At 58.1% G+C, this 24751-nt stretch overlaps 1 protein-coding gene and 1 pseudogene across 15 annotated transcripts in view; one reads left to right on the top strand and one right to left on the bottom strand.

The window, feature by feature from the left end:
• Positions 1–5929, bottom strand: part of LOC138844309 (5'-AMP-activated protein kinase subunit gamma-1 pseudogene) — a 55415-nt pseudogene extending 49486 nt beyond the window's left edge. The window contains exon 1 of the transcript XR_016216591.1: positions 5790–5929. The product of XR_016216591.1 is annotated as a 5'-AMP-activated protein kinase subunit gamma-1 pseudogene (transcript). The remainder of the gene's footprint in view (positions 1–5789) is intronic.
• TGIF2 (TGFB induced factor homeobox 2) lies at positions 5209–24750 on the top strand. 14 transcript variants are annotated; one of them, XM_089308026.1, is made up of 4 exons: positions 6119–6254; positions 6594–6691; positions 10775–10991; positions 22371–24750. In XM_089308026.1, the coding sequence occupies exons 3-4, from the start codon at positions 10800–10802 to the stop codon at positions 22890–22892; spliced, it is 714 nt and encodes a 237-aa protein (XP_089164152.1). In that variant the 5' UTR covers positions 6119–6254; positions 6594–6691; positions 10775–10799; the 3' UTR covers positions 22893–24750. The 14 variants fall into 14 exon arrangements, with proteins under 14 accessions (XP_089164153.1, XP_089164151.1, XP_089164152.1 ...); XM_089308028.1 differs by having other exon boundaries at positions 6149–6254; positions 6641–6691; XM_089308027.1 differs by lacking the exons at positions 6119–6254; positions 6594–6691 and adding an exon at positions 5209–5655.
• The last annotated feature ends 1 nt before the right edge of the window (position 24751 follows it).

The raw sequence follows: 24751 nt of genomic DNA, 5'->3' as shown, positions 1-24751 counted from the left end.
GCGGTGCAGGAGGTTAAGCTGCTGCCTATGACGCGAGCATGCCATATCAGAGCGCTGCTCTGAGTCCTGGAAAAGCAGCGCAAGATGGCTCAAGTACTCGGACCCCCGCTTCGCACCTGAGACCCTGGGATGGAGCTCCTGGACCCCGACTTCAGCCCAGTCTAGACTCGGCTGCTGCAGGCATTTCAGGAGTGAACCAGCGGATGGAGTAGCTCTTTGTCTACTTAGCACTTTGCCTTTATTTATTTATTTGAAAGGCAGAGAGAGAGACAGAGACAGAGAAAGAGAGTAAGAGAATCTCCATCTTTCATCCACTGGTTCACTCCCTAAAAGGTCACAGTGGCCAGGGCTGGGCCGGGCTTCTGGAGCCGGGAGCCTGGAATTCCATCCCAGTCTCCCATGTGGGTGGCAGGGGTCCAAGAACCTCAGCTACCATCTGCTGCTTCCCAGGCACACAACCAGAGAGCTGGTCAGAAGCAGAGGAGCCAAGACTCACTCATACCAGGCACTCCGACGTGGGATGCTGGCGTCACAAACGGTGGCTCCACCTGCTGGGCCACAGCCCCTTCCCCAGTAAGGTGCTCTGGAAGGCGGCAGAGGGAGGCAGGCATCAGGCACAGGAGGGGAGAAGTGACCCGCAACTGAGCGAGGAGGCACTCCTGTGCGCACTTTGGCCCGGCAGGCATGAACTCGTTCTGCTGCTGGTTGAGCCCTCAGCCCTGTCCCCACTGGGCTCCCAGCACAATGCAGAAAGCTGCTATCAGGGTGAATCATCAAGAAATGCCCATCCACTGAGGACAGATTCTAGAAAGTTCTAGAGAAGAAAAAGTGGGTCACATACAGACGCTCAGTCAACAGAAAGACTGGGGACTTCCCAGTTGCAATACTGAAAGCTGAGAGACAATGGAGCAACGCCTTCTGGGTATACGCCAAAAAGAACTGAAAACAGGAACACAAACACTCGCACACAGACGTTCACACTCCCAGTCCTCACAACAGCCCCAAGGTGGGGGCAGCCCCAGTGTGCACTGCTGGACGAGCGAACAGCCAGAAAGTGGTAAATGCATAGAGAATTTCTAGCCTGAAAAAGGAATGAAATTCTAACACACACTCTAACGTGGATGAGCCTGGAAAACACACGCTAAGTGAAAGAAGCCAGTCACAAATGGGCAAATATCATGTGGTTCTATTTACCTAAACTTCCTATAGGAGCCAGCACTGTGGCACAACGGTTAAGCCACCACTTGCAACACTCGCATCCCGTATCAGGGTGCCAGGGCAAGTCCCAGCTGTTTGTTTTTAAAAAAAGATTTATTTATTTATTTGAAAAGGCAGAGTTAGAGAGAGGTAGAAGCAGACAGGAGGAGAGAAAGACAGAAAGAGAAGTCTTCCATTTGCTGGTTCACTCCCCCAATGAATGCAAAGACCAGGGCTGGGCCAGGCAGAAGCCAGCAGCTTCCCTCCAGGTCTCCCATGAGGATGCAGGGGCCCAAAGACTTGGGCCATCTTCTACTGCTTTCCCAGGCCATAGCAGAGAGCTGGGACTCAAACTGGCGCCCATATGGGATGCTGGCACTACAGGCAGCAGCTTTACTCACTACACCACAGCGCCAGCCCTGCTCAGTTTCTGATTCAGCTCCCTGCTAAGGCACCTGGGAAAGCAGCAGAAAACGGCCCAAGTACTTGGGTCCCTGCTACCCACATGGGAGACCACAATGGAGTTGCTGGCTCCTAGCTTAAGCATGCCCAGTCTTGGCCATTGCAACCATTTGGAGAGTAAACCAGTGGATAGAAGATTGATCCCTTTCTCTGCCTCTCAAATAAAGGAATCAATTAAAAAAAAAAAAAGTACCATCCATTTGTTTAAAAAAAAAAAAGTTACCTACAATAGTCAAATGTAAGAACGCAGAAAAGAGGTTACCAGCAGTCAGAGGCAGGGAGAATGAAGAGGTCAGGGTTAATGGTTACAGAATTTTAGTCTGAGAAAGTGAAAGAGGATGGTAGCAATGGTTGCAGGACAAAGTCAATGTGCTTAATGCCACTTAAAAATGGTTAAAACAGGAGCTGGCACTGTGGTGCTGCAGGCAAAGCCACTGCCTGTGGCATCGGTATCCCACGTGTGCATCGGTTCGGGTTCTGGCTGCTCCACTTCCGATCCAGCTCCCTGCCTTTGCGCCTGGGAGGGCAGAGGATGGTGGCCCAGGTCTCCGGGTCTCCGGGTCTCCCACCCAGGTGGAAGACCTGCATGGAGCTCCTGGCTCTGGCTTCGGCCTAGCCCAACCCTGGCTGTTAAGGACATTTGGGAAGTGAACCAGCAGATGGAACATCTCTCTCTCTGCCTCTCCCTCTCCGACTTTCAAATATTAAAAAAATTTTAAGGGCCGGTGCCTTGGCTCACTTGGTTAATCCTCTGCCTGCGGCACTGGCATCCCATATGGGTGCCAGGTTCTAGTTCCGGTTGCTCCTCTTCCAGTCCAGCTCTCTGCTGTGGCCCGGGAAGGCAGTGGAGGATGGCCCAAATGCTTGGGCCCCTGCACCCTCATGGGAGACCAGGAAGAAGCACCTGGCTCCTGGCTTCAGATCGGTGCAGCGCCGGCCATAGTGGCCATCTGGGGAGTGACCCAATGGAAGGAAGACCTTTCTCTCTGTCTCTCTCTCTCTCTCTCTCTCTGTCTATAACTCTGTCAAATAAAAAATTTTTAAAGGTTAAAATAGGACAGAAGCATTTGACACAGCCACTTGGGATTCCTGTATCCCATCTCAGAGTGCCTGGTTCAAGTCCTGGTTCCTCCACTCTATCCAGCTTCCTGCCAAGGTGCATTGCTTGAGTGTCTATCATTCTAGTGGGAGACTCGGATTCAGTTCTGGGCTCCTGACTTTGGTATGCCCAGTCTTGGCTGTTGAGGGCATCTGGGGAGTGAAAAAGTGCTCATTCTCTGTCATCTGCCTTTCAAATATTTTTTTTTTAAGGCAGCAAGTCTTGGTGGGTGTTGTGGTGAAACAAGTAAAGCTGCCGCCTATAGTGCCAGCCTCCCATATGCGAGCCAGTTTGAGTCCTGGCCACTCCACTTCTGCTCCAGCTCCCTGCTAGTGCTGCTGGAAAAGCAGAAGATGACCCCAGTGTTTAGGCTCCTGCACCCACGTGGGAGACCCGGAGGAAGCTCCTGGCTTCTGGCTATTGCAGCCATCTGGGGAATGAACTGGCAGATGGAAGATCTCTGTCTCTCCCACTCTCTCTGTAACTTTGACTCTCAAATAAATCTTTTTTAAAAAACAAACAAAAAAGCAGCAAGTAAAAAAAAAAATCACAAAGATCTCAAAAGATTTGGAAATGGTTCAGTGACAAGTGACTAATAATTAAGAATTGTTAAAGCTCTTAATCTCATGAAAAATTGCTGAAGATGCAGGTTAAAGGAACTATTTCACACTCACCAAATGAGTGAAGAGCAAAGCAGAAGTGTGAACATTTGCCAGGCTGGGGACTGAGCGACAGAACGCTCGAGCCAGGGCACACACAGGAGCGTGCAGTGACGTCCACACGTCTCGTCCCAGTAATCCCACCCGAGACCATCTCAGGAAATCTTTCCAACTGCAAAGACTGGTACGTAGCAACTGCAGGCCTGCTGAACATCGAGGGGAAAAAAGTATCCGTAAGAGGGAGCAACAGGGAAGAAACACGTGTGGGGACCTGTGTGGCTCCCTGCGTTCCGGAGAACGTGGGAAAGATGCAGACACATACACCTAACTGCCATTACCGCTGATGCCAGGGCCCGGCACCGGGGGAACTTACTTGGGCCTTTGTTCACCTCTCCTTTGCCATAAGGCACACAACGTATTTGCTTTTGTAATGTTAGAATATTTAAGAGGCAGAGAGGGCACTCCGTCCACTGGCTCACTCCCTAAATGCCCACACAGGCCAGCCAGGGGGGCAAGGACCCTACCACTCGGGCCATCACCTGCTGCTTCCCAGGGCGCGCATGAGCAGGAAGCCCGAGTCTGGGCACACTCTCTGCGCCAGCTGGTAAGCCACGCTGAGAACACCTACACTCCATATGGACGTGCCTGGCTCAAGGCCCAGCTACTCTGCTTCCAATCCCACTTCCTGCTAACACAAACCCAGAGAGGTGGCGACTCAAGTTCCTGCCATCCACAAGGGAGACCTGGACTGAGTTCCAGGCTCTTGGCCTTGGCCTGGCCCAGCCTTGGCTATGGCACATTTGGCCATTCGGCTATGGGCATATGGGGGATGATTAACAGATGGGAGCTCGCTCACTCGCTCTTTCCCTGAGAGTCTCTGTGAAATAAAAGAAGGAAGGAAGGAAGAGAAAAAGAAAAAAGTCACAATGAAGACACAACCACTATTAGGTAATACTCCAACATTCCTCACCAGCAAAGATCAAACAAAAAGTAGGACTCCCAGGAGCCGGCACTGTGGTGCCTGCGGTGCAGCTGGTTAAGCTACACCCTTGCAATGCCTTATTTCATATCAGAGGCCAGTTAGAATCCCAGCTGCTCCACTTCTGTTCCAGCTCCCTGCTAAGGCACCTGGCAAGGCAGCAGAAGATGGCCTAAGTGCTTGGGCCCCTGCACCCACGTCGGCAATCCGGATGGAGCTTCTGGTTCCTGGTTTCCGCCTGGCCCAGCCACGGTTGCTCCAGGCATTTGGGGAGTGAACCAGTGGGCCGAAGAATTCTGTCACTCTGCCTTTGAAATAAATAATCTTCAAAACAAAAACAAAACCGGGGGAAACCCCCAGTGTGAGTTAAACTGTGGGTGAGCTGGCACATCTCTCAGAGCCCTCCAGCAGAGATGACAGAAGGCCAAGGGAGGGAGAGACTTGTAAGTTTATGATGTCCAACCCTTTTCTTCACATGACCGAGAAAGCTGGGTGCCGGACGAGTGGAAGACCACACACCTGTCAGAGGCAGGGCCAGGCCAGCAGGTGCACTGCTCTGCTGCCGGCAGATAATGCTGTTCACAGGCGCCTTCACGCCTACTGCCTCCTCTGCCTTTTACCTGAGCCTGAGGTTTCCACAAATGAGAGCCTGCATTTGCAGCCTTCGCCTAAATCACGGGGCCAGTCACTCCCGCTCCCCAGAGTGGTCTGCAAGGCCCAGGTGGGTTCCCCAGCCCCAGGCACTGGCAAATGAGTGAAAACCCAACAGCTGGGAGAAAGCTGAGCCAACAGCTGGGAGAAAGCCGAGCCACCTGCTGTTATCCCATCAGATGCCGGGAAGTTGCAGGCAGAGCAGAAATCCGCACCAGAAACCCCACGGGACAGCCACGAGGCGCCTGATCTCAGGGGCCAGTCTACATCCACCTGGCCCCCAGCACCACGGCGGGGACACCGACCCCCTTCCCAACTCCCCCCACTCAGCTCCGTGTTCTTCCTGGCCTCACAGGATGCACCCTCTCTCCCATTCGGGGACACAGATGCGGCTCACCTGGGCCGACTCAGCGAACACTGGCTCTCACGCCGCTTCCAGAAAGGGCAAGGCCGGCGTGGTGAGCCACGCTCATCTGAACCAGAAACTGACAGGACGACGCGGCGCCCCAGGCGCAGAGCCTCTGAGGTGGGGTTTTTCAGCAGAGAGGCAGAGTTGGCCAGCCCGGTCCGGTATCTGAACCAGGAATCAGAGCTCAGGCTCCTACCAGGCAAGTCCGCCCTTCCCTCGGGGACACATGGGGGAGAGGGTGTCCCATCACTGCAATATTCTGCTTTTGCTTTAATTTAGAAAGACGGCGTGTGTCAAACTGGATGCGAGAAAAATGACAATAAAATAGCTTACTTGTTAGACGCTCTCCGGTGGGCGTCCTCCCGGTGCCCAAAGACCCTTCCAACAGGCCGCTGGGCGCAATCAGTGAACACACCTGGGACTCACGCAACCACAGCCCCCACCTCGGGCGGCAGGTGCTGGGCCAGCAGCCCCGGACAGGGGCACTTCCTTGCTTGTGCTTCTCCAGAATGGACAAGCGCTGCCCAGCACGGTCTTCGAGCGGAGTGACTGGCTTAGAGCGCGCACCGCCCACGTGTCACTAGGCGGAAGCGCCACGTGCTCATGCACCTGGGAGTCTCCACACAGCCAGCCCCGTCCCCTCCCGGAAGTCCGGAGGGGAGGAGGCTCCTGACAAAACCCAGCTCTCCTGGGCCCTTCCCTGGTCCGCACGGGCAGAATCTCTGGGGTCCCCAGAAAGGGACGTCTGCACCTCCCGCACTCCAGCAGGAGGCCGGGTGCTGAGTTCAAGCTGCACAGGTGGGGGTGGGGGAGGTCCCAGCCCCTGGGATCCCAGGCCGCCACCCGCGATCCAGCGGCCATGGCGCAGTCTCCCCTCAGATGCACCAGCCCTCCCCTTCCTCTCTCAGGGCTGTGGGCCGAGCGCCACTCAGCCAGGAACCCGTGCCGGCCAGCGTGGGCCTCAGGGCCCACACCTGGGGAATGGGGGCACTGGGCGCCGCCCCTGCCGTTCTGGGGCTGGCGCTGGCCTTGCGCACTCATTTGCAGGGCAGGCCAGGTGCCCCTAATTGTCACTTAACCAGCATTCTGATGGGCTTGCGGCGTGTTTGGGGGGGAACTCGTGTTTTTTGTTGGTAGAGTGCATCCTGGCTAAACTGCAGTAACGACCAAAAGCTGCCTTCCAGGCCGATTTCCAAGCGCCGCCACAGGCCCTGCTGAGCTGCGGGGGCCGGCAGGTATCTCACCGAGTGCGGGTGCAGGGCCGGCGGGGGCTCGGGCGGAGGGACGCTGGCTGACCTCGTGACACCGGCCGGCCCAGCCGGTCTCGGCGGCTAAAGGGTGAGCCGGCGACTCACACACGACGGCCCGAGCCGGCTCCCGGGGGTCACCTGAGGCGGCCCCTGCCTGCCGCGCTGGGGGGGTGTCGTCCCAGGCGGTCTCCCTCACACCCCGTCGTGTCCCCACAGAGCAGGACGGGCGTCGCCCGCGGGCCCGGCCCTTCCCGGTGGGCCTCAGTTTCCCCTCGCAGCAGCGGGGACGGCCGCGGAGAGCCGGTGACGGGAGGCCCCCCACCCCGGCCCGGCGAGGGGCACACAGTAGGCGCTCCGGAAACGCTCTCCGGGAGGAGGAACGGGCCACTTCCTGCCCCCGGGCGGACGGCGGCGAGCCCAGGTCCCACCGCTCCCCCTCGGAGGCCATGCGGCATTCCTGAGGTGGGGGTGGGCGCAGGAAGAAGGTGCCCGGCGGCCCCGCCCCCTCCGGGCGCGGGGGGCGGGGCGAAGCCCCTCGGCGCCGTCGGCCCGCCCCGCGGGGGGTGGGCGTCGCTCGCCGCGCTCCGCACAAAGTTTGTTTTCTGCCCGCGGGCGGGCGGGTGGGGGAGGAGAGGGGATCTGACGTCAGGCCGCGAGGTGCTTTCCAGCCGCGAGCTGTCAGGCCGGGTGTCAGGCCCGGCAGGTACGCGGCGCGCTCCCCCGGCGCCCCCGCCCCCCGTGGGACGCCCCGCGCCGCGCGCCAGGCCGCGAGGACCGCAAGCCGCTAGCGAGAGTCAGTGCGGGGCGCGGGGGCGGGGCGGGGGGCTCGCGGGCAACTTGGAAAGTTTCCTCGGCTCCGCCGGGCGGGGGAGGGGGCGGCGTCCGGCGCGTGCGGCCGAGGGTGCGGGAGCGCGGCGCGCGGGGGGTGGGGTGCGGGGTGAGTCCCGGCCGCGGGGTGCCGGCCGGGAGGCTTCTGCGACCCCCCAGGAGGACGCTCGCTCGGGGCCCTTGTCGTGGAGGGGGGGGTTGCCCGGCTCGCCGGGATCCCACCCTGGGAGGAGGCCGCCCATGCCCCGGACCGGAGTGAGCGCGCGGGGGGCGGGTTTGTTTGGTTTCAAAAGTGCACGTTGCTAACCGCCGGCTGGGCCCCCCCCCTCCCGGTGGCCGCGCCGGGGAGGGGGCCGCCGAGAGTGACAGCTGGGGGTGGGGGCAGCGGGAAGGGCCCCGAGCGGGGAGGGCTGGGGAGCCCGCGCGAGTTCCCCTTTCCTTTGGAACAAAGGAAAGTCTGTCTCCGAGGCATCTGTCACTCCCGGGCGGGCCGGGGAAGCGGGGCGCGTGGGGCCGGCGACCCGGAGAAAGTTTGTGCGCGCCGGGAGCCGCGGGCAGGCCGAGGGTGAGCCGAGCTCCCGCGGGGGAAGCGCGCAGCCCCCAGGGCAGGGGGCGGCCAACATGGAGTCTGGGCGCTGGGGGGGGGGGCGGCGCGGAGGTGGGAGCCCAGCCCCCTCCCCTCCCCTCTCCTCCCCTCCCCCTCCGGGCCGAGTTCGCAGCACAAAGCCGAGCGCGCACGCTCCGCCGGCCCCGCGCCCCGAAGAGTCGGCAGCGCAGAGCGGCCGGGGAGGGGGTGGGAACCAAACTTTTTCCTGCCCCGGGACAGACATGTGAGTCTTCTTCCGGAGCGCTCGCCCCACGGGGATCGAGGGCCTGCGGGGGGAGCCGCGGCACCGAGTTGGACCGGGGCGAGGGGCTGGGGGTGCGGGCGCCCCCAGCGCCTCCGCGTCCTCGCCGCGAGCCATGTGCTCCGGCTCGGGCCGGGCGGCGGGGGAGGCTGCGCGCTTTGTGTGAACGGCTGGGAATGCGGGCGGGAGTGTCGGGGCCGAGCTGGGGGAGTTGTCACAAAGTTCCTGCGGGAGTGGCTGCAGGTGGCGTCGTGGGGGCGTGCAGGGGGCGTCGTGTCCGGGGGTGTTGCTGCCGATCGGCGAGTCTGGGAACCTGTGGCGTGGGTGCGTGGAGCGGCCGGAGTTGGGGGGTGCGGGTGTGGGGGGGTTCACAGCTGGCGCAAGCTGGGGGGAGTGCGAGCTGCGTGTAATGGGACGTGTCCATGGAACTTGGAGGGCTGCAGCGCTGGGTGGGAGCCGGGTGTCACAGCGCTGCTCTCTGGCGTGTTGGGGAGTGTGTGTTTGGGAGTGGGGTGTGGGATGCCCAGGGGAAAAGGCTGGTGTAGATTGAGGGGGTCATCTCCAGGGCCCACCCCTGGAACCGTGCGGCCGGGGAGTTGGCTGGCAGCCAGAGTGGAATTTATCCAGATAACCTTGAGTAAGCTTCCGGGGGAGTGCCAGGGCCGCATCCCTGAGCCCAGATCCCAGCTGCCCTGGCCACCAGCAAAGATCTGACCTCTGAAAGCAGCCTGCTGGTGCCGTCCTCGGTCCCCACCTCCAGGTGGCCTGGCCGGGAGCATGGACCCTTCCCTCGAAAGCCTGGCCGAGCTGGCCGGAAGATCTGGGCTCAGGCCCAAGTCCAGGAAACAAAACCTGGGAATGCCAGGGTCTGCTGGCTCAGCCTGCTGGGGAGCTGTTAAAGGGCTGAGAAGGGAGGGGCCCTGAGATTCTGGCATCCCCTTGGCCAGAACTTTTGCCTTTAGAATGTAAATCTCTGTTGCATGTGTGAACAAGGACTTAGTCTGGGCTGCCAGCAGCTGACTTAGGTTATCAGGGATCATCAGGCAGTGGTTTGACAGGTGAGGGAGGGGTCTTCGGGCACAGAGGAGAGGACAGTGGCCCAGGGTGGCACAGCCAAGTGGGCAGAGCAGGCAGAGGAGAACGTCTAAGTGACCAGCAGGTTTAGCACTGCCGTCTCTGCTGGGTGCGGAGTGGGGACTGAAGAGTTGGCCAGCTTGCTGCCTGCACGCCGCGGCCTGCAGTGTGCGACTCCCGGGGAGGCGTGGTTGGGGAGTCCTACCTATCTTGGAGGTGGGGTCACCCCCACCACGGCAGATTTATTGAGCTATGACAGACAATTTACTCAGTTAAAGTACACACTTCAGTGATTCTTAGCAGGTTCATAACTGCAATTTTAGGGCAATTTTATCACCTCGCAAAGAACCTCTGGGGCTGGGCCTTTGCTGCCGTGGTGGAGCCACCACTTGGGATGCCTGCCTGGGTTTGGTTTCTGATCACAGCTTCCTACTAAGACGTGCTCTGGGCCGGTGCCGCGGCTTACTAGGCTAATCCTCCACCTTGCGGTGCTGGCACACTGGGTTCTAGTCCCGGTCAGGGCGCCGGATTCTGTCCTGGTTGCCCCTCTTCCAGGCCAGCTCTCTGCTGTGGCCAGGGAGTGCAGTGGAGGATGGCCCAAGTGCTTGGGCCCTGCACCCCATGGGAGACCAGGAGAAGTACCTGGCTTCTGATCAGCGCGGTACGCGGGCCGCAGCACTCCAGCCATGGCGGCCATTGGAGGGTGAACCAACGGCAAATAAAAAGACGTGCTCTGGGAGGCAGCAGATGATGGCCAAGTATTGTGTCCTTGACACCTGCACTGGCCACGCACGGGGGACCAGCCAGGATTATTGCTGGGTTTTGGGATGTGAACCAGCGGATGGAGGATCTTTCTCTGCTTTTCAAATGAAGTGGAAGTAAATTAATTATATTTAAAAAGGAAACCCTGCTTACTTGAGCCATCACCCTCCTGTGCTCCAGCCCCACCTAACTCATGAACCTGCTGTTTGTAGAGCTGCCTTTTGAATGACATCAGACAACATGTGGCCTTTGGGGGCCGGCCGCTTCCGCTCGCTGTAAGGCGCTGTGGGAGCAGGTAGCAGGGCTCTGCACCTTCTTGGGGCCAAATAATATTCTGGTGCATCTTTGGCCCTTAGTCTGCTGGTGGGCACTTGGAGCGCCTCTCCCTTTGGGCTGCACACGTGTGCGCAAGGTCTGGAGTGGATACAGGCTCTCCTTTCTTGGTGGGGGGAGGGTCATTCCACTTCACCTCCAGCCAGGCAGGTGGCCTGGGAGGGTAGCAACAGGCCTGGAGGCAGTTCTGGTAACTGACCCTTCCCTGTGGCACTTGTTGCAGACCCCCAGCCTAGCCCTCAGGCGCCATGTCGGACAGCGACCTGGGCGAAGACGAGGGCCTCCTGTCCCTGGCCGGCAAGAGGAAGCGCCGGGGGAACCTGCCCAAGGAGTCGGTGAAGATCCTGCGGGACTGGCTCTACCTGCACCGCTACAACGCCTACCCCTCCGAGCAGGAGAAGCTGAGCCTCTCGGGACAGACCAACCTCTCCGTGCTGCAGGTGAGCAGGGCTGGCCGCCTGCCGCGGTTCTAACCAAACGCTGGGCCTAACCAAATGCCGGGCCTAACCAAACGCTGGGCCTCTAGCCCCAAACACAGAGCCAGGCTCCTCCCCAATGGGCCTGGGGCTCTTCCTGGCTCAAGTGGAACAACCAAGGTCCTTGGGGAGTTCTGACCGGAATGCCTAGAGGCCAGGGAGGGGCTGAGAGGGCTTGAGTTTCTGGGGTTTTGGCTGTGCTGGTTTGCAGTTACGTTTATGGGAAGGGCAGACAGGGGGTCTGGGTTCCAATCCCACTGTTGCTGGGTCTCGATTCCTCACCTGTAAAACGAGGGTTTCCCTCTTCCCTGTTGGGAGGAGGACTTCATGACCGGATGTCGCGGGGGTACTTGGAGATGGCGCCTCCCCTTCTGTCCGGAGCTCCAGAGCCGCCCTGATGTTGCCTGCGGTGACTGCCCTGTGTTGGTGGAGCTGAGGCAGGATGCCCCCCACCACCCCTTGCCTGTGCACAGTGTGTGTCTCTCCTCCCGGGGAGACACGTAGTAGGCCCTCAGCATAGCGCACGGGTCAGCTTCTGACCCTGGCCACCCGCTACGCCCTCTGTGGGCTGCCGAGCCTCTCCCCACCTCTGTCCTTTCATGGCCGGCTCCTTGTCCATTGTGTCGCAGGCCCTCCCTCCTTCCTTTCCCCACTCTGCAGCCCCTGCTGTCCCCCCGGCTCCCCAGCTCCTCTGTCTTCAGTGGAGAGAGTTTTCAGCCAGGGAGCACTGGTCACCTGACTGCTTGCTGGCGGCAGCAGCTGGTCTGCGGAGGGGCTGGAGTGCAGATCCTGACTCGATGCCGCCTCGTGCACAGAGCAGGCCCTGGCCGTGGCTTGTCTTCTCTCTGAACCCCGCTGTTTGCTCATCTGAAGAAGGGACCGGGACTGTTGTGATGGGGATGTGGACAGAGAGGGCCGGCTGAGAGGTCCTCCAGGCTGTCAGGTGCTTGGCTCCGGTAGGGCCGCCCCTCTGGTTCTCTCCTCCCTACCTAGCTCCTACGCTGTCACTAACCTGCTGCCTCCCAGCACCCCGCGGTGCCCAGCTCCATGCCTCCAGCGTGGGAAGGGCAGATAGGGGTCTGGGTTCCAAGGGGTAGCTGGCCAGACTAGGCCACTGATGTTTGCAAAAATGGCTGCTGCTGGGACAAAGGGCACCGAGACCAGGCAAGGCACAGGTGCCCTCGAACATAAAGCGTGTAGAACTGCATGGGCCTAGGGCCTGACGGCCAGGTTTCCCTGGACAGCCCCGGGACTGGGCGCCCTGCCTCCAGCCGCCCTCCTTCGGTCCATCCTTTTCTCCCCAGAGTACAGATCTCATTAGCACACTCTCCACTGTCCTTAGGGTGGAGTCCACCCTCCTTAGCGGCTTCTCGGCCTCATCTGTCCCCCTGCTGGTCAGTGCTGTTGGCGGTTGATGTTGCTGGGAGCACTAGTCCTCAGAAGAGAAATGCGCCCCTCTTTTTGTAAGACTCACTTATCTAGTGGAAAGGCAGAGTGACAGAAGGAGAGATCTTCGATCCTCCAGTTCACTCCCCAGATGCTCACAACGGCCAGGGCTGGGCCAGGCCAAAGCCAAGCACGGGGAAAGCAGAGCTCAAGAACTTGGGCCATCATCTGTCGCTACCCAGGAGCCTTAGCAGGGAGCTGGATGGAAGTGGAGAGCTGGGACTCAGTCCAGCACTTAAGTGTGTACAGACATAACAACAGGCTTACAATTTCTTTTTCCTTTTGCTTTTTATAAGATTGATTTTTTTGAAAAGTGGAGCTGGGGGGGGGGGGTCCATCCATTGGTTCCCTTCCCAGATGGCCGCAACAGCCAGGTTGAAGCCAGGAGCCAGGAATTCCATCCTGGTCTCCCAGTTGGGAGGCAGGGGCCCAGGCAGGTGGCCTGTCTCTTGCACCTTCCCAGGCACAGTGGCGGGGAGCTGCATTAGAAACGGATCTCCTGGGACTAGCTCTGGTGCTGATGTGGGATGCCAGCGTTGCAAGCAGTGTCTGAAGCCAGCCGCTGCCTTTGCTCTTACACCCGAATGTCAAACCAAATCGTTTCCCAAAGTGTGTAACTGTGGGAACGGTGAAGTCCTGCTTGCCTGCATTTCATCGAAACCGGTGGGCCGTGTGCTGACTATTCTCCAAAGCCTGTCATGTACCCACCAGTGATCAGAACGCAGACCCCCAGGGCGGCGCAAGCACAGATCTCTCAGAACCCCCAGATCCACAGGCAGCCCTGGTGGCCTCCAGTCAAGGAGGCACCAGCTGGTGTTTGCAACAGGCTGCCTTAACTGGTGACTCCTGCAAGCTGACCCTCCGCTTCTCAGCGCTTCCTCGGGCTTGCCCCCCTCAGCTCCCGTGGCCAGTCACCAGTTCTGTGCACACACCCTGCAAGGCCACTAGAATGTGGCTTCTTGCCCGTACCAATCCAGGCCACCACTGGTCACTCCCCTCCCTAAAGCCCTCCAGTGGCACCTGCCAGCCTACTGACGGCATCATGTGCCCTGGTTCCTGGGTCTCTGGTTCTGGGTCACTGGCCCGCAGGCTCCTGCTGCACACACTGGGCAGCGCCCAGACCCTTTCCCTCCCTGGGCCCCTGGACCAGCTCGGTGCTCCTACAGCAGCTGGGCTGGGGCGGGCTCGGTGGCACAAGGCTGTGGTTTCATTTTAGCTGTCACTCAAGTCTGGAAGGGTGGGGGCAGAGACCTGGATTGCTCATTGCTGTGGCTACAGTGTTCAGCCCGGGCTGGACACTCAGGACCCGGGAGGTGGGGGTCAGGAAATCATCCAGGGCTGTCGCGGTTGCGAGGCAGGGCTGCAGAAGTGAGGGGGTGTGGAGGCTCCTCCGCTAGGAAACCGAGCCCCTGGAGGCATCCTGGTTTTTATTCTCGGATATCCACACAAGTGAGTGAATGCGGCAGAGCGGGCCCGCCTCCTTACCTCTCCCCGGGGCGTCTCTTTTGATTGTCTCCTGTAACCCGCCCGGTAGCGGTCTCATTAGCAAGTCAATGAGTCACTTAAGTCACCCGGTGTGCTGGGGCTCGCCCCGGGCCGGGCAGTCTGCTGGGCAGGACCAAAAAAGTCTTTTGTGAAGGATTTTCACAGGTCCCCGTGACGCCCTCGGTGCCTGGGCGGTGGGGGTTGCAGGAGATCCTGCTCTCCTGGTTCCCTTGGGGCTGCCTGGGGGGGGGCGCGGGGCCCTCCTAACCTCTGACATTGGCTGCAGGCCGGAAACGCGGCCTCCTCACGGCTGCAGGTGGCCCCTCAGGTGCAGCTTCCACGAGGCCTACTGTGGGCCCTGCCCAGCCGCCCAGCCCTCCTGGTGCGAGGCTGGGGTGGCCAGGCCCCCAGGCAGCCTGTGGTTCCCCACCACCACCACGAGGCCTTACATCTCCACGTGTTTTTGAGATTTTTTTTTTTAAATATTTATTTATTTGAAAGGGTTACAGAGGTAGAGCCAGAGAGAGAGAGGTCTTCCATCTGCTGGTTCACTCCCCAAGTAACTGCAATGGCCAGAGCTGAGCTGATCAGGAGCCAGGAGCTTCTTCCGGGTCTCCCACATGGGTGCAGGGGCCCAAGCACTTGGGCCACCTTCCACTGCTTTCCCAGGCCACAGCAGAGAGCTGGATTGGAAGAGGGGCAGCCGGGATGCAGCGCCCGTATGGGATGGGGGCACTGCAAGTGGTGACTTTACCCGCCATTTACAGCCCCGGCCCTGAACGGTTTTTTAAAATCTCTCCTAAGGTGATTCTGATGCTTTGGCACCAGGAAAGGCAGTGGCCTGCGATTGAGGGCCGAGCTGTTTGGGAATGGCCTGTGCTAGCTGTCCCCTGAGTCGTGGGAACGAAAGCCCAGCGTCTGCCTTCCTCAGACGCCCGCCCCCGTGCTTGCTGCTGGCATCCCCCACCAGCCACAGGATTCCGCCCGCGTCCTTGCCCGGCCACTGATAAACAGCACACTGACGGCAGCAGCTTGTCCCACGCAGCCAGGCCGCCACCTCCCTAAGGAAGGACCTTGAGCGGCAGCGCTGGCCCCGCTCCTGCCCCCTTGCCCGGTCCCTCAGCCGCACAGCTCTGTGGGCTGAGAAGGCAGGGCGGGGAGTGCCGAGGGAGGCGCCCACGCAGCTGGCAGTAGGCACCCGCCTCCCTCTCTGGGACCGTTCTCCTGGCCACACTGGACCCAGGTCACTGCCCCCCACTCCCCTGCTGTGTCCCTTGCATCCCGCTCGAGGTGGAGAGGGGCTGGTGAGGGGCGCGCACTGGTGACCTTCGGCAAATCCCAAGTGTCTTCCTTCTTGAGTGGAGGCCATGAGCAGTGACTGTTGGGAATGCTTGTTGGTGTCCCCATGCGTGCTGTCAAGGTTATGATGTGGAGCCAGCGCTTCTGTCCCTCTGGTAGGAGGCAAAGCAGGAGCACCCTATAGCCCGGAGACCTGGGTTTGTTTTGTTTTAAAGAGTTGGGTGCTTTTTTGAGAGGCAGAGTGACAGAGAGCTCTCCTCTGCAGGCTCGCTCCTCACAGGACCACAATAGCCAGGTCTGGGCCAGGCTGAAACCAGGAGCCAGGATCTCCCGTCTGGGTCTCACGTGGGTGCAGGGGCCATCTTCTGCTTCTTTCTCAGGTGCATTAGCAGGGAACTGGATCAGAAATGGAGCAGCTGGGACTTGAACCCGCACTTGAGTGTGGGATGCAGGTTTTGCGAGCGGCAGCTTCAGCACCACAGCACTGACTGTCGAGAGCCGGGCTTGACTCCCAGCTCTGCACTCAGAGGCTGTGTGACTTTGGCTTGGCCACCTTTGATCTCTGTAATGCTTTGGGGACACCGGTCCTGCCCCTCAGGCAGCGCCCGCCCGTGAGGTGGCTGGTGTGACCCTGCGCTGGTATCGGGGATGCTGATGAGTTTGTCCCCGCCTCCTCACCCGGCTGTTCAGCCCTGCCTCCTGTCAGGGCCCCCTGCTGGGGCTGCTGATGTTCCCTGGGAGGTGATGGAGGGGGACTTGAGCACCCCCCCCCCCAGGGGCAGGGGCTTTCCAGGCTCCAACAGAGAAAGTGGGGAGGGCTGCCGAGGCCTCTGGCTCCCAGGTGCACCTGTGGGGTGGCTGCAGCTGCAGCCCGCTGGGCACCGGCTCCACCAGAGGGCGTCCCTTCCCGGCGTAGAGACGGAGATGGAGTCCGTGGGAAGGTGGTGCCCCAGGGCTTGTACAGATGCGGACCAAGAAGGAAGCCTGTGTCGGGCAGGGACAGAAGCCCCGGGGCTCTGATGCACTCAGCAGGTGCCGCAGGAATGCTAGGCATCGCCACAGCCCACACGGTGCCCATGTCCGGCACGCGGCGGGCGGGCGGGCGGGCCGGGGTGGCTCCTGTCTGTCCCCCACAGCAGCTGGGATTCAGTACAGGCTCCGCAAGTATCCGCTGGGGAACTGAGAGACCTGGAGTGCGATGCTTCCCTCAAGCCGCTGTTGACCGCGTATCTGTGCCATGGGGTTCTGGCCTCCAGGGTTAGCCCTGCCCCTGCCCTGCCTTTCTGCCATGTATTTAAAAGGCAGTTAGAGAGACAAGGGAAGACAGAGGTCCCCCGTCTGCTGGTCACTGCCATATGGCTGCAACGGCCAAGGCGGGACCAGGCCGTAGCCCTGCGCCTCTGAGTTCATTATCTGCCGTTCCCCTCCCGTCCTGCCTCAGGACCTTGGCATTTGCTGCTGCTCTTTGTAGAACACTCGTTTCCTCAGCTTTCTGTGAGGCTGGCTGTTTTTTCTTTTGTTTTAAAAGATAAGTTTATTTGAAAGTCAGCAAGACGGAGAGAGCTTCCATCTGCTGGTTCATGCTCCAAATGGCCGCAAGGGCCAGAGCTGGGCCATGCCACAGCCAGGAGCCCAAGAGCTTCGGGGTCTCCCACGTGGGTACAGGGGCCCAAGGACTTGGGCCGCCATCTGCTGCTTCCCCGGGCCGTCAGCACAGAGCTGGATCGGAGAAGGATTCAACCCATGCTTCTATGGGATGCTGGCGCTGCAGAGTGCTGGCCCTGGCTGGCTATTTTTTTGACCTTTAGTTCCCAGCCATTCAGACCCCTTCTCTACAGAAGTCTCGTCTTTGATGCTGTCCGCTCTCTCTCCCCTGTCCAGGTCAATGCTTAGTTGTGTGGTCAGGGCTCAGCTCCTGACTGGGAAGATAGTGGGCTCTGGGGAGAGCGCTCCCCCGCGGCCACAGCTGGCATTGCACCAAGTAGGGCTCAGGTCCTGTGAGCGAGAAGCCTCAGAAGCTGCGAGGCCCTCGCTCGCCCATCGCAGGGAGGACAGTGAGGCCCCGCTCCTGGGTTCTGCTGGCTGACTTCGCCAGGCTGAGCCTTGAGTGCTCACCAGGGAAGTGGGAGTGGGGCACACTCAGAGGGCTGATGCAGCCGCACAGTGCCCAGCAAGTGGCAGCAGTTGGCAAAGTATCCTTAGCAGCGGCTCCTGGAACGATGGCTGGATGTGCACATGTCCACCTTGCCACACCCGTACCCTGCCCTACAAGTGGGCAGTTTATTTTCTTTTTTAGATGTTTATCTATTATTTGCAAGGCAGAGTGACAGGAGGAGATCCTCTGTCTGCTGGTTCATTCCCCCAGATGGCTACAATAACCAGGGACCTAGAGTGTGACTTAGAGCCAGGAGCCAGGCGCTCCATCCAGGCCTCCCATGTGGGCGGCAGGGACTCAAGTACTTGAGCCGCCACCTACTACTTCCCGGGCATGTTAGTGGGGAGCTAGGTTGGAAGTGGAGTGGGCAGGATTTGAACCTGCATGCCACTGGGGGGACATGCACATCCCAAGCAACAACATAACATGCTGTACCCCAACACCCGCTCCTCCTGTTTCTTCTAGAAAGCTTTTACAGGGGCCAGTATTGTGGCACAGTGGATTAAGCTACTGCCTGTGATGTTGGGATCCCACATGAGGGCCAGTTTGAATCCTGGCTGCTCTGCTTCCAGTCCAGCTCCCTGCTGATCACCTAGCAAGGCGGCAGAAGACGGCCCAGTTCTTGGGTTCCTGACATGGGCCTGGGTGGAGCTGCAGGCTCCTGGCTTCAAGCCTGGCTGGCCCTGGCTGGCCCTGGCTGTTTGGGCCTTTATGGATGAACCAGCAGATCGAAGATCTTTCTCGCTGTCACTCTGCCTTTCAATTAAATAAATCTTTCTTTAAAAAAATTCTAAATTGACTTTATTCAAAACCCCAAATAAACAGACCAGACAACTCTGCAGCCTGAGGGCACTGCAGTCTGTAGTCCAGAAAGACCGAGACCGCCCCTCGCCAAGTGGCACAGTCACAAGGAAGCATTTTATGGGCATTGGAGATTCTCAGCACTGAGCCACAGCCTTGCTCCCAGCAAGCTTTCAGTGTTTCAGAGTAGCCGGAGAAACTGTAGACATCTAGGACACAGGAGGGCCTGGCTCTGCGCCCACACCTCTGTCTGGGTCTTTTTTTTTTTTTTTTTTTTTTTTTTTATTTTTATTTTTTTTTTTAAGATTTTATTTATGAGAGGCAGAGTTACAGATAGAGAGGGAGAGACAAACGATCTTCCATCTGCTAGTTACTCCCCAAATGGCCACAATGGCCGGAGCTGCACTGATCCGAAGCCAGGAGCTTCTTCTGGGTCTCCCACGTGGGTGCAGGGGCCCAAGGACTTGGGCCATCCTCTGCTGCTTTCCCGGGCACCTCAACTGGTGTCCCATATGGGATCCTGGCACTGCAGGCAGTGGCTTTAACCACTCGCTACACCACGGCACCGGGATGTGTGTGTCTTAACTGGCAGGCCGTATGTCTCCTCCCCTGCGGAGTGGTGGGGAAGTGATTAGGCCTTTCCCCCATGGTGGCCCTCAGTGGAGGACAGGCAAGAGAAGGACTTCAGATGCCAGGGGCTTGTGTTTGCCCACTTAAATTCTGGCCAGGCGTACTGCTTGTTGAGAGCAGCGAACAGGGGGAAAAGGGTCAGGTGCTCAGGCTTCCTGACGGTCAGTGATGCCGCCCTCAGCTGTGCAGACACTGTCCCTGAACTCTTGTCGCCTGCCCTCATGGTGTCACTTACCTTTCTATGAAGAGATTACACCTGGCCCATGCCAGCCCCGGGCACTCAGCAGTGTGTTTGGACTCCATGTCCCCTGTTTGGTCCGGTCTCTGGCATCACCACCCTGCTCCTCAGGGTTGGCATTCCCCACGTGGAGAAGAGGGCATTCGAGAAGAAGGGAATGTGGTACACAGAAGGTATGAAAGTGCTGAAGAAGGGCTGGCGCTGTGGCATAGCGGGTAAAGCCGCCGCCTGCAGTTCTAGCATCCCTTATGGGTGGCATTTTGAGTCCTGGCTGTTCCACTTCTGATCCAGCTCTCTGCTGTGGCCTGGGAAAGCAGTAGAAGATGGCCCAGGTTCTTGGGCCCCTGTGCCTGCGTGGGAGACTCAGAAGAAGCTCCTGGCTCTTGGCTTCGGATTGGTGCAGTCCCAGCCGTTGCGGCCAGTTGGGGAGTGAACCAGTGGGTGGAAGACCTCTCTCTCTCTCTCTGCCTTTCCTTCTCTCTCTGTGACTTTCAAATAAATAAATAAATCTTAAAAAAAAAAAAAAAAAAAAGTGCTGAAGAAGAGAGCAGGGCCCAACCCTGAGTCTGGCCCTGATCCTGTGTATCAGAAGACAAATGGCAGTTTCCTGGAGCAGGAATGGCACCCCTGGCATTTTGAAGACTGATACCCATTGGAGAGGCCAGACTGGAGAGCTGAGAAGCTAGCAACTACTGGGACACCCAGGGATGGGTGATGAGGGCGGGACTCGAGGCACTAGAGTCTTGCGTTGGAGTGTCTGGGGTTGTGTCCTGGCTCTGGCTGCGCTTCCTGCTTTCTGCTAATGCACAAAAGGGGTGGTGGGGGGGGGGTGGCGCAGCTAATGGCTCCAGGACTATGGCCCCTGCCACCCATGAAGAACTGGATGGAGTTCTTGGCTCTTGGTTTTAGCCTGGCCCTGCCCCAGCTGTTGTAGGTATTAAATCTTTTAAAAGTAAATACAAGGATAAAGTCAAGTGAAAATAGATCCCAGTAAAATATTAAGAGTGGGAATAAGAGAGTAAGGAGCTGTAAAGTTCTGCATACATTCCTATGGACATACTTCTAAGGGTACAGCTACTCCAAAGCCCATTAAGCTGGGTGGTAATAATGCCATCTTAAGTGTTAAAGGGATCATATAAATAAGACCAAGTGTCTTGTAATAACAATACGTAGAATTTAAAAGGAGAGTGTTCCAACATGGGAAGCAACCCACACAGTGCTCAGGATGACAGTCACTATAAATAGCACTCTGACCTCAGAATCAGCCCTTAAGGCATTCTTGTTTGACTGAAAAGCCCAGAACATTTCAGGCATGGAAAACTGGCAAAAAAAAAAAAAAAAAAAAAGTCATACATGAAGGATCTCTGAGTAAGACCCCAGTGGAAAGAAGTGACCCTCAAAGAAGGATGTACTTTTCTCTGAAGGGAGGAGGGAACTTTCACTTTGCTTACGGCTTTGTCTAAATACTGCTGGAGATTGTGGATTCAAAAGGCTTCATAGCCTTGGCAGCTCATGTCAAGAGCTTAAGGTGATCACTGATGTCATACATAAGAGTGTTAGTTGTTAAATTAACAGGAGTCACTATGTATTTACTTCCCATGCAGGACCTCTGTCCTCAGCAGGTTGTATTATGAAAGTTAACTGTAAAATTTGTTCTCAGTTTTTATATTTTGTGTGTATGTGTGCAAATTGTTGAAATCTTTACTTAGTAGAGAGTTGTTTTTCTGTGTGTAAAGTTAATTGGAAACGAATCTTTAATAGAGAATGGGACTGGGCGTGGGAGGAGTAGGTAGGGTAGGAGGGTAGGTATGGTGGGAAGAATTCTGTATTCCTAAATATAGATTATGTACTTAGGAAATTTGTACTCATTAAATAAAAGTTTTCTTAAAAAGAAAAATGTAAATACAGGGGCTGGTGCCTGCAGTGCCAGCATCCCACATGGGCGCTGGTCTAGTCCTGGCTGCTCCTCTTTCAGTCCAGCTCTCTGCTGTGGCCTGGGAAAGCACTGGAAGATGGCCTAAGTACTTGGGCCCCTGCACTCACGTGATAGACCCAGAAGAAGCTCCGACCAAAGTGAACCAGCTGATGGAAGACCTCTCTCTTGCTCTCTGCTTCTCTGTAAATCTGCCTTTCAAATAAATTTTTAAATTTAAATAAATTTTTAAAAAAGCAAATACATAGATAAAGAAACCCTAGGTATATTAGCGGGCAGGGTACTGGGTGTGTCCTGACACCACACCTGCCTTGCTTTGTGGTGTACCACTTAACAGTGAGGACTCTCGCCCCCGCACATGCAGCCTGGGAGCTTGGTCTAAACAGCCAGATGGGAACGGGGTCAAGGCTAGTGGCAGTGTTTAGGAAGCTGACTTAAGAATAGTGGCTGAACACATCTTTAGTTGGAGGCAGCTAATCTCAGTGCTGCTCAGAAACAATGCTCTTTCGGTTTAAAAAAATTACTTGTTTTATTTATGTGAAAGACATAGCGGCAGAGAGAGTTCTTCTAGCCACTGGTTCATTCTCTAGAAGCCTGCAACACACAAGGCTGAGTCAGGCCAAAGCCAGGGGCCTGGATCTCCAAGTCAGCCTCCCACGTGGGTGGCAGGGACACAGGGACTTGAGCCATCAGCATCTGCCTCCCAGGATCACATCAGCAGGAAGCTGGATCGGAGTCTGAGCAGCTGGGCCTCAGACCAGGCACTCCCACGTGAGCTGTGGGTGGGTGTCCCACGTGGCAGCTTCACGCCTGCGCCACAGAGCCTGCCCCGTCCACCAAGAGCCCCTTGCTGCCTCCATGGCGGCTCTGTTTGGCCTTCAGTATGACTCCTTGGGAGTGCGGCACGGCAGCTCAGCCCCACACCCAGCCCGGCAGCAGGTCCCGCCTTCTGCAGTAGATGAACATCTCTCACCAACTGCCTCTGTTAATGTAGCCTGAACCACCCACCTGCTTGCCTGCTTCCAGACTTGTCCCCAGAGGTCACTTCTAGTCACCCCTCTAAGCTCCAGCCACAAAAGCCTTTCTCCTCCAAGTTGCTCCTGCCTCTTCCTCCCTCCTAAGCCGCCGCTCTCCCTGTGGCCTCACGGTAAGAGCAGAATCGAGACTCCTTCCCGGAGTCCCCCTCCCTTTCCTGGGCCAAAGCACAGTTGCGGTTTTCTCTGTGACTTCCTATTCAACTCCCACGTCCCAGGTCTGTTGCTGGCCGCTGTGTTCTGGAGCTGGAAACACATAGCCAGGGCTTCGCGCCTGATTTGGATGGAGTGAACTGACCGCCATCTCTCCCACTCATTCCAGATATGTAACTGGTTCATCAACGCCCGGCGGCGGCTTCTCCCAGACATGCTTCGGAAAGATGGCAAAGACCCCAACCAGTTCACCATCTCTCGCCGTGGAGGGAAGACCTCCGACGTGGCCCTCCCGCGGGGCAGCAGCCCCTCTGTGCTGGCTGTGTCCGTGCCAGCCCCTGCCAATGTGCTCTCCTTGTCCGTGTGCTCCGTGCCTCTCCATTCAGGCCAGGGGGAGAAGCCAGCAGCCCCCTTCCCGCAGGGGGAGCTGGAGCCCCCCAAGTCCCTAGTGGCCCCCGGCAGCACGCTCACCCTGCTGACCAGGGCTGAGGCCGGGAGCCCCACAGGGGGACTGTTCAACACGCCGCCGCCCACGCCCCCAGAGCAGGACAAGGAGGACTTCAGCGGCTTCCAGCTGCTGGTGGAGGTGGCGCTGCAGCGGGCTGCCGAGATGGAGCTCCAGAAGCAGCAGGGCCCGGCCCCCCCGTTGCTGCACACCCCCATCCCGCTAGTCTCTGAGAACCCCAAGTAGGCACCTGCAGCAGGGGGCTGGCCTGGGGTGCCGTCTGCTTCCCTTCCACACAGAGGGTTCTCTCTGGATCACTGCCACACGTCGGGACCATCTCCTCTGCCCAGAGGGGTTCCGCAGGAGGGCGCCAGCAGGCGTCCCTGCCCTGGGCGGGGCCCTCTCCTCTGCGGACTCCTCCCCGTGGTGAGACCAAGAGACCAGAGACAGGCATGGTGCTGCTGCTGCTGCTCCAGAGAACCCCTGGAACACACGTGTTCAACCTGGCTTCCTGGGCTGGGCTCCAGGAACCTGCCAGGTTGAGGCCTGGGCTGGGTCCAAGCCGCCCCTGAGCCGTGCTGCTTCTGTCAAACCAGGTGTGGACATGCCAAGTTCACAGGCGTGAGCAGAGGAGAGGCACCCAGCAGATGGAACAGAACCGACTCCAGTTGAATGTTCAGTTCTTCGCTAAGCTGTTTATCCTTCCTTTTTGCTGTGGTTCGCGTCAGGGGAGTAGGTAGCCCGGGCGTAGGACTTAGAGTGCCTTGGTGATGGAGTCTTGTGAGCCCGGGGTGACCCAGCACCCTGCCTGGGGGCGCCCTACGAGGAGGGAGTCTTTGCATTTTCGGGACCATGTTGATCTCTGCAGCAGTGGGAAGTTCCAAATGGTTGACTTGGTTTGGGTTACCAAAAAGAAATCTTCAGGGTGCCTGTTCTGCTGCATCAGGCACAGCAGGGGGTGGAGCCACCCCAAGTTAGAGTCCACCAGAATCGCCCTAAACCTCCCTGGGCACAGAAGGGAGAAGCGTGTTTGAACCAGAGAGGCGTTTGGTGTTTTGTGTTTGTTTTGACTGTGTTTGGGGGTGGGGTGGGGAAAGTAAGCATAGACTAAGACAGTGAGTTTTTTTCTCTAACATTCCCCTTCTTTGTTCTTGAACACTCTGCCCTGCAGCCTGAGTTTTGAATTCCTTTAGGAACGTGGATTAGGGAGGCTGCGATGGAAATCCCCAGCGCCTGCTACTTGGAGAGAAGGGAGCCACCTAGTGGCCAGCTGCGGCCGGGCTCTTTCCTGGGTGGTGGGCCAGCGGGCAGCAGTGCTTGGGCTGCAGCCCGCCGCGGCCTGGGTCTGTTGCACCTTTCTTTAGTGTTGCAGGGCCCCCCACGCGAGCTCCCCTCTTCTGCGCTGTGCCACTGCTGACAGTCTGCAACAGCAGCAGACCCCGTCTTCCATCATGGACCCTAAGAAACACTAACTTAGGTTATTAGCCGAGATGTTTTTGTTCTGAAGAACGCTGTTCTCTGAAACTCCCGGGTCAGGCACAAGGGGGACTTCAGGAGGTTCCTGGGTGAGCTTGACTGGGACAAAGGCAGCAGCATGTGTTCTGTCCCCTTTTGGGGTGACCTCCCCCATGATGGCCTGGCCCATCCATTGCTTCCTGAGTAGAATCGCTGACTTAAGGAGCAGGAATTCTGCTCTCTGTTTGGCCTCTCTGACCTCTTCCTCCTGAGCCCTCTGTGTGTGTGCCCCAGGGGGGTCAGGGATTCTCATCACCCAGCCGTGTGCGCAAGCCCGGCTTTGGATGACCCTTGAGGACGCCTGTGGTGGGGGGTGCTGGGCCCCCCCACCCAGGGCTTCCCCTCCCACGGTGCACTGAGTGGTGGAAGGGCAAGGGGGTGGAGCCATGCTGCTGAATTCTGGTTGGCATCCCCCCTTGAAGATGGGGTGTCTGGGGTGGGGCAGCCCCTGCTTGGGTTTGGTTGCAAGATAAACCTGGAGGAGAAGCACAGTGGTCCCGTTGAATTATTTGAGCAAAGAACTACTGTAAATAATTTTTGTTTTTGTCTTTTGTCAAATAAAGTTGTTTTTGTTTTTGTAAAACAGAAAC

The sequence above is a fragment of the Oryctolagus cuniculus genome, chromosome 11, assembly GCF_051225735.1.
Source record: "Oryctolagus cuniculus isolate XC-2025 breed Fujian yellow rabbit chromosome 11, ASM5122573v1, whole genome shotgun sequence".
NCBI classification, from domain to species: Eukaryota; Metazoa; Chordata; class Mammalia; order Lagomorpha; family Leporidae; genus Oryctolagus; species Oryctolagus cuniculus.
This window is presented reverse-complemented; position numbering and strand designations above follow the sequence as displayed.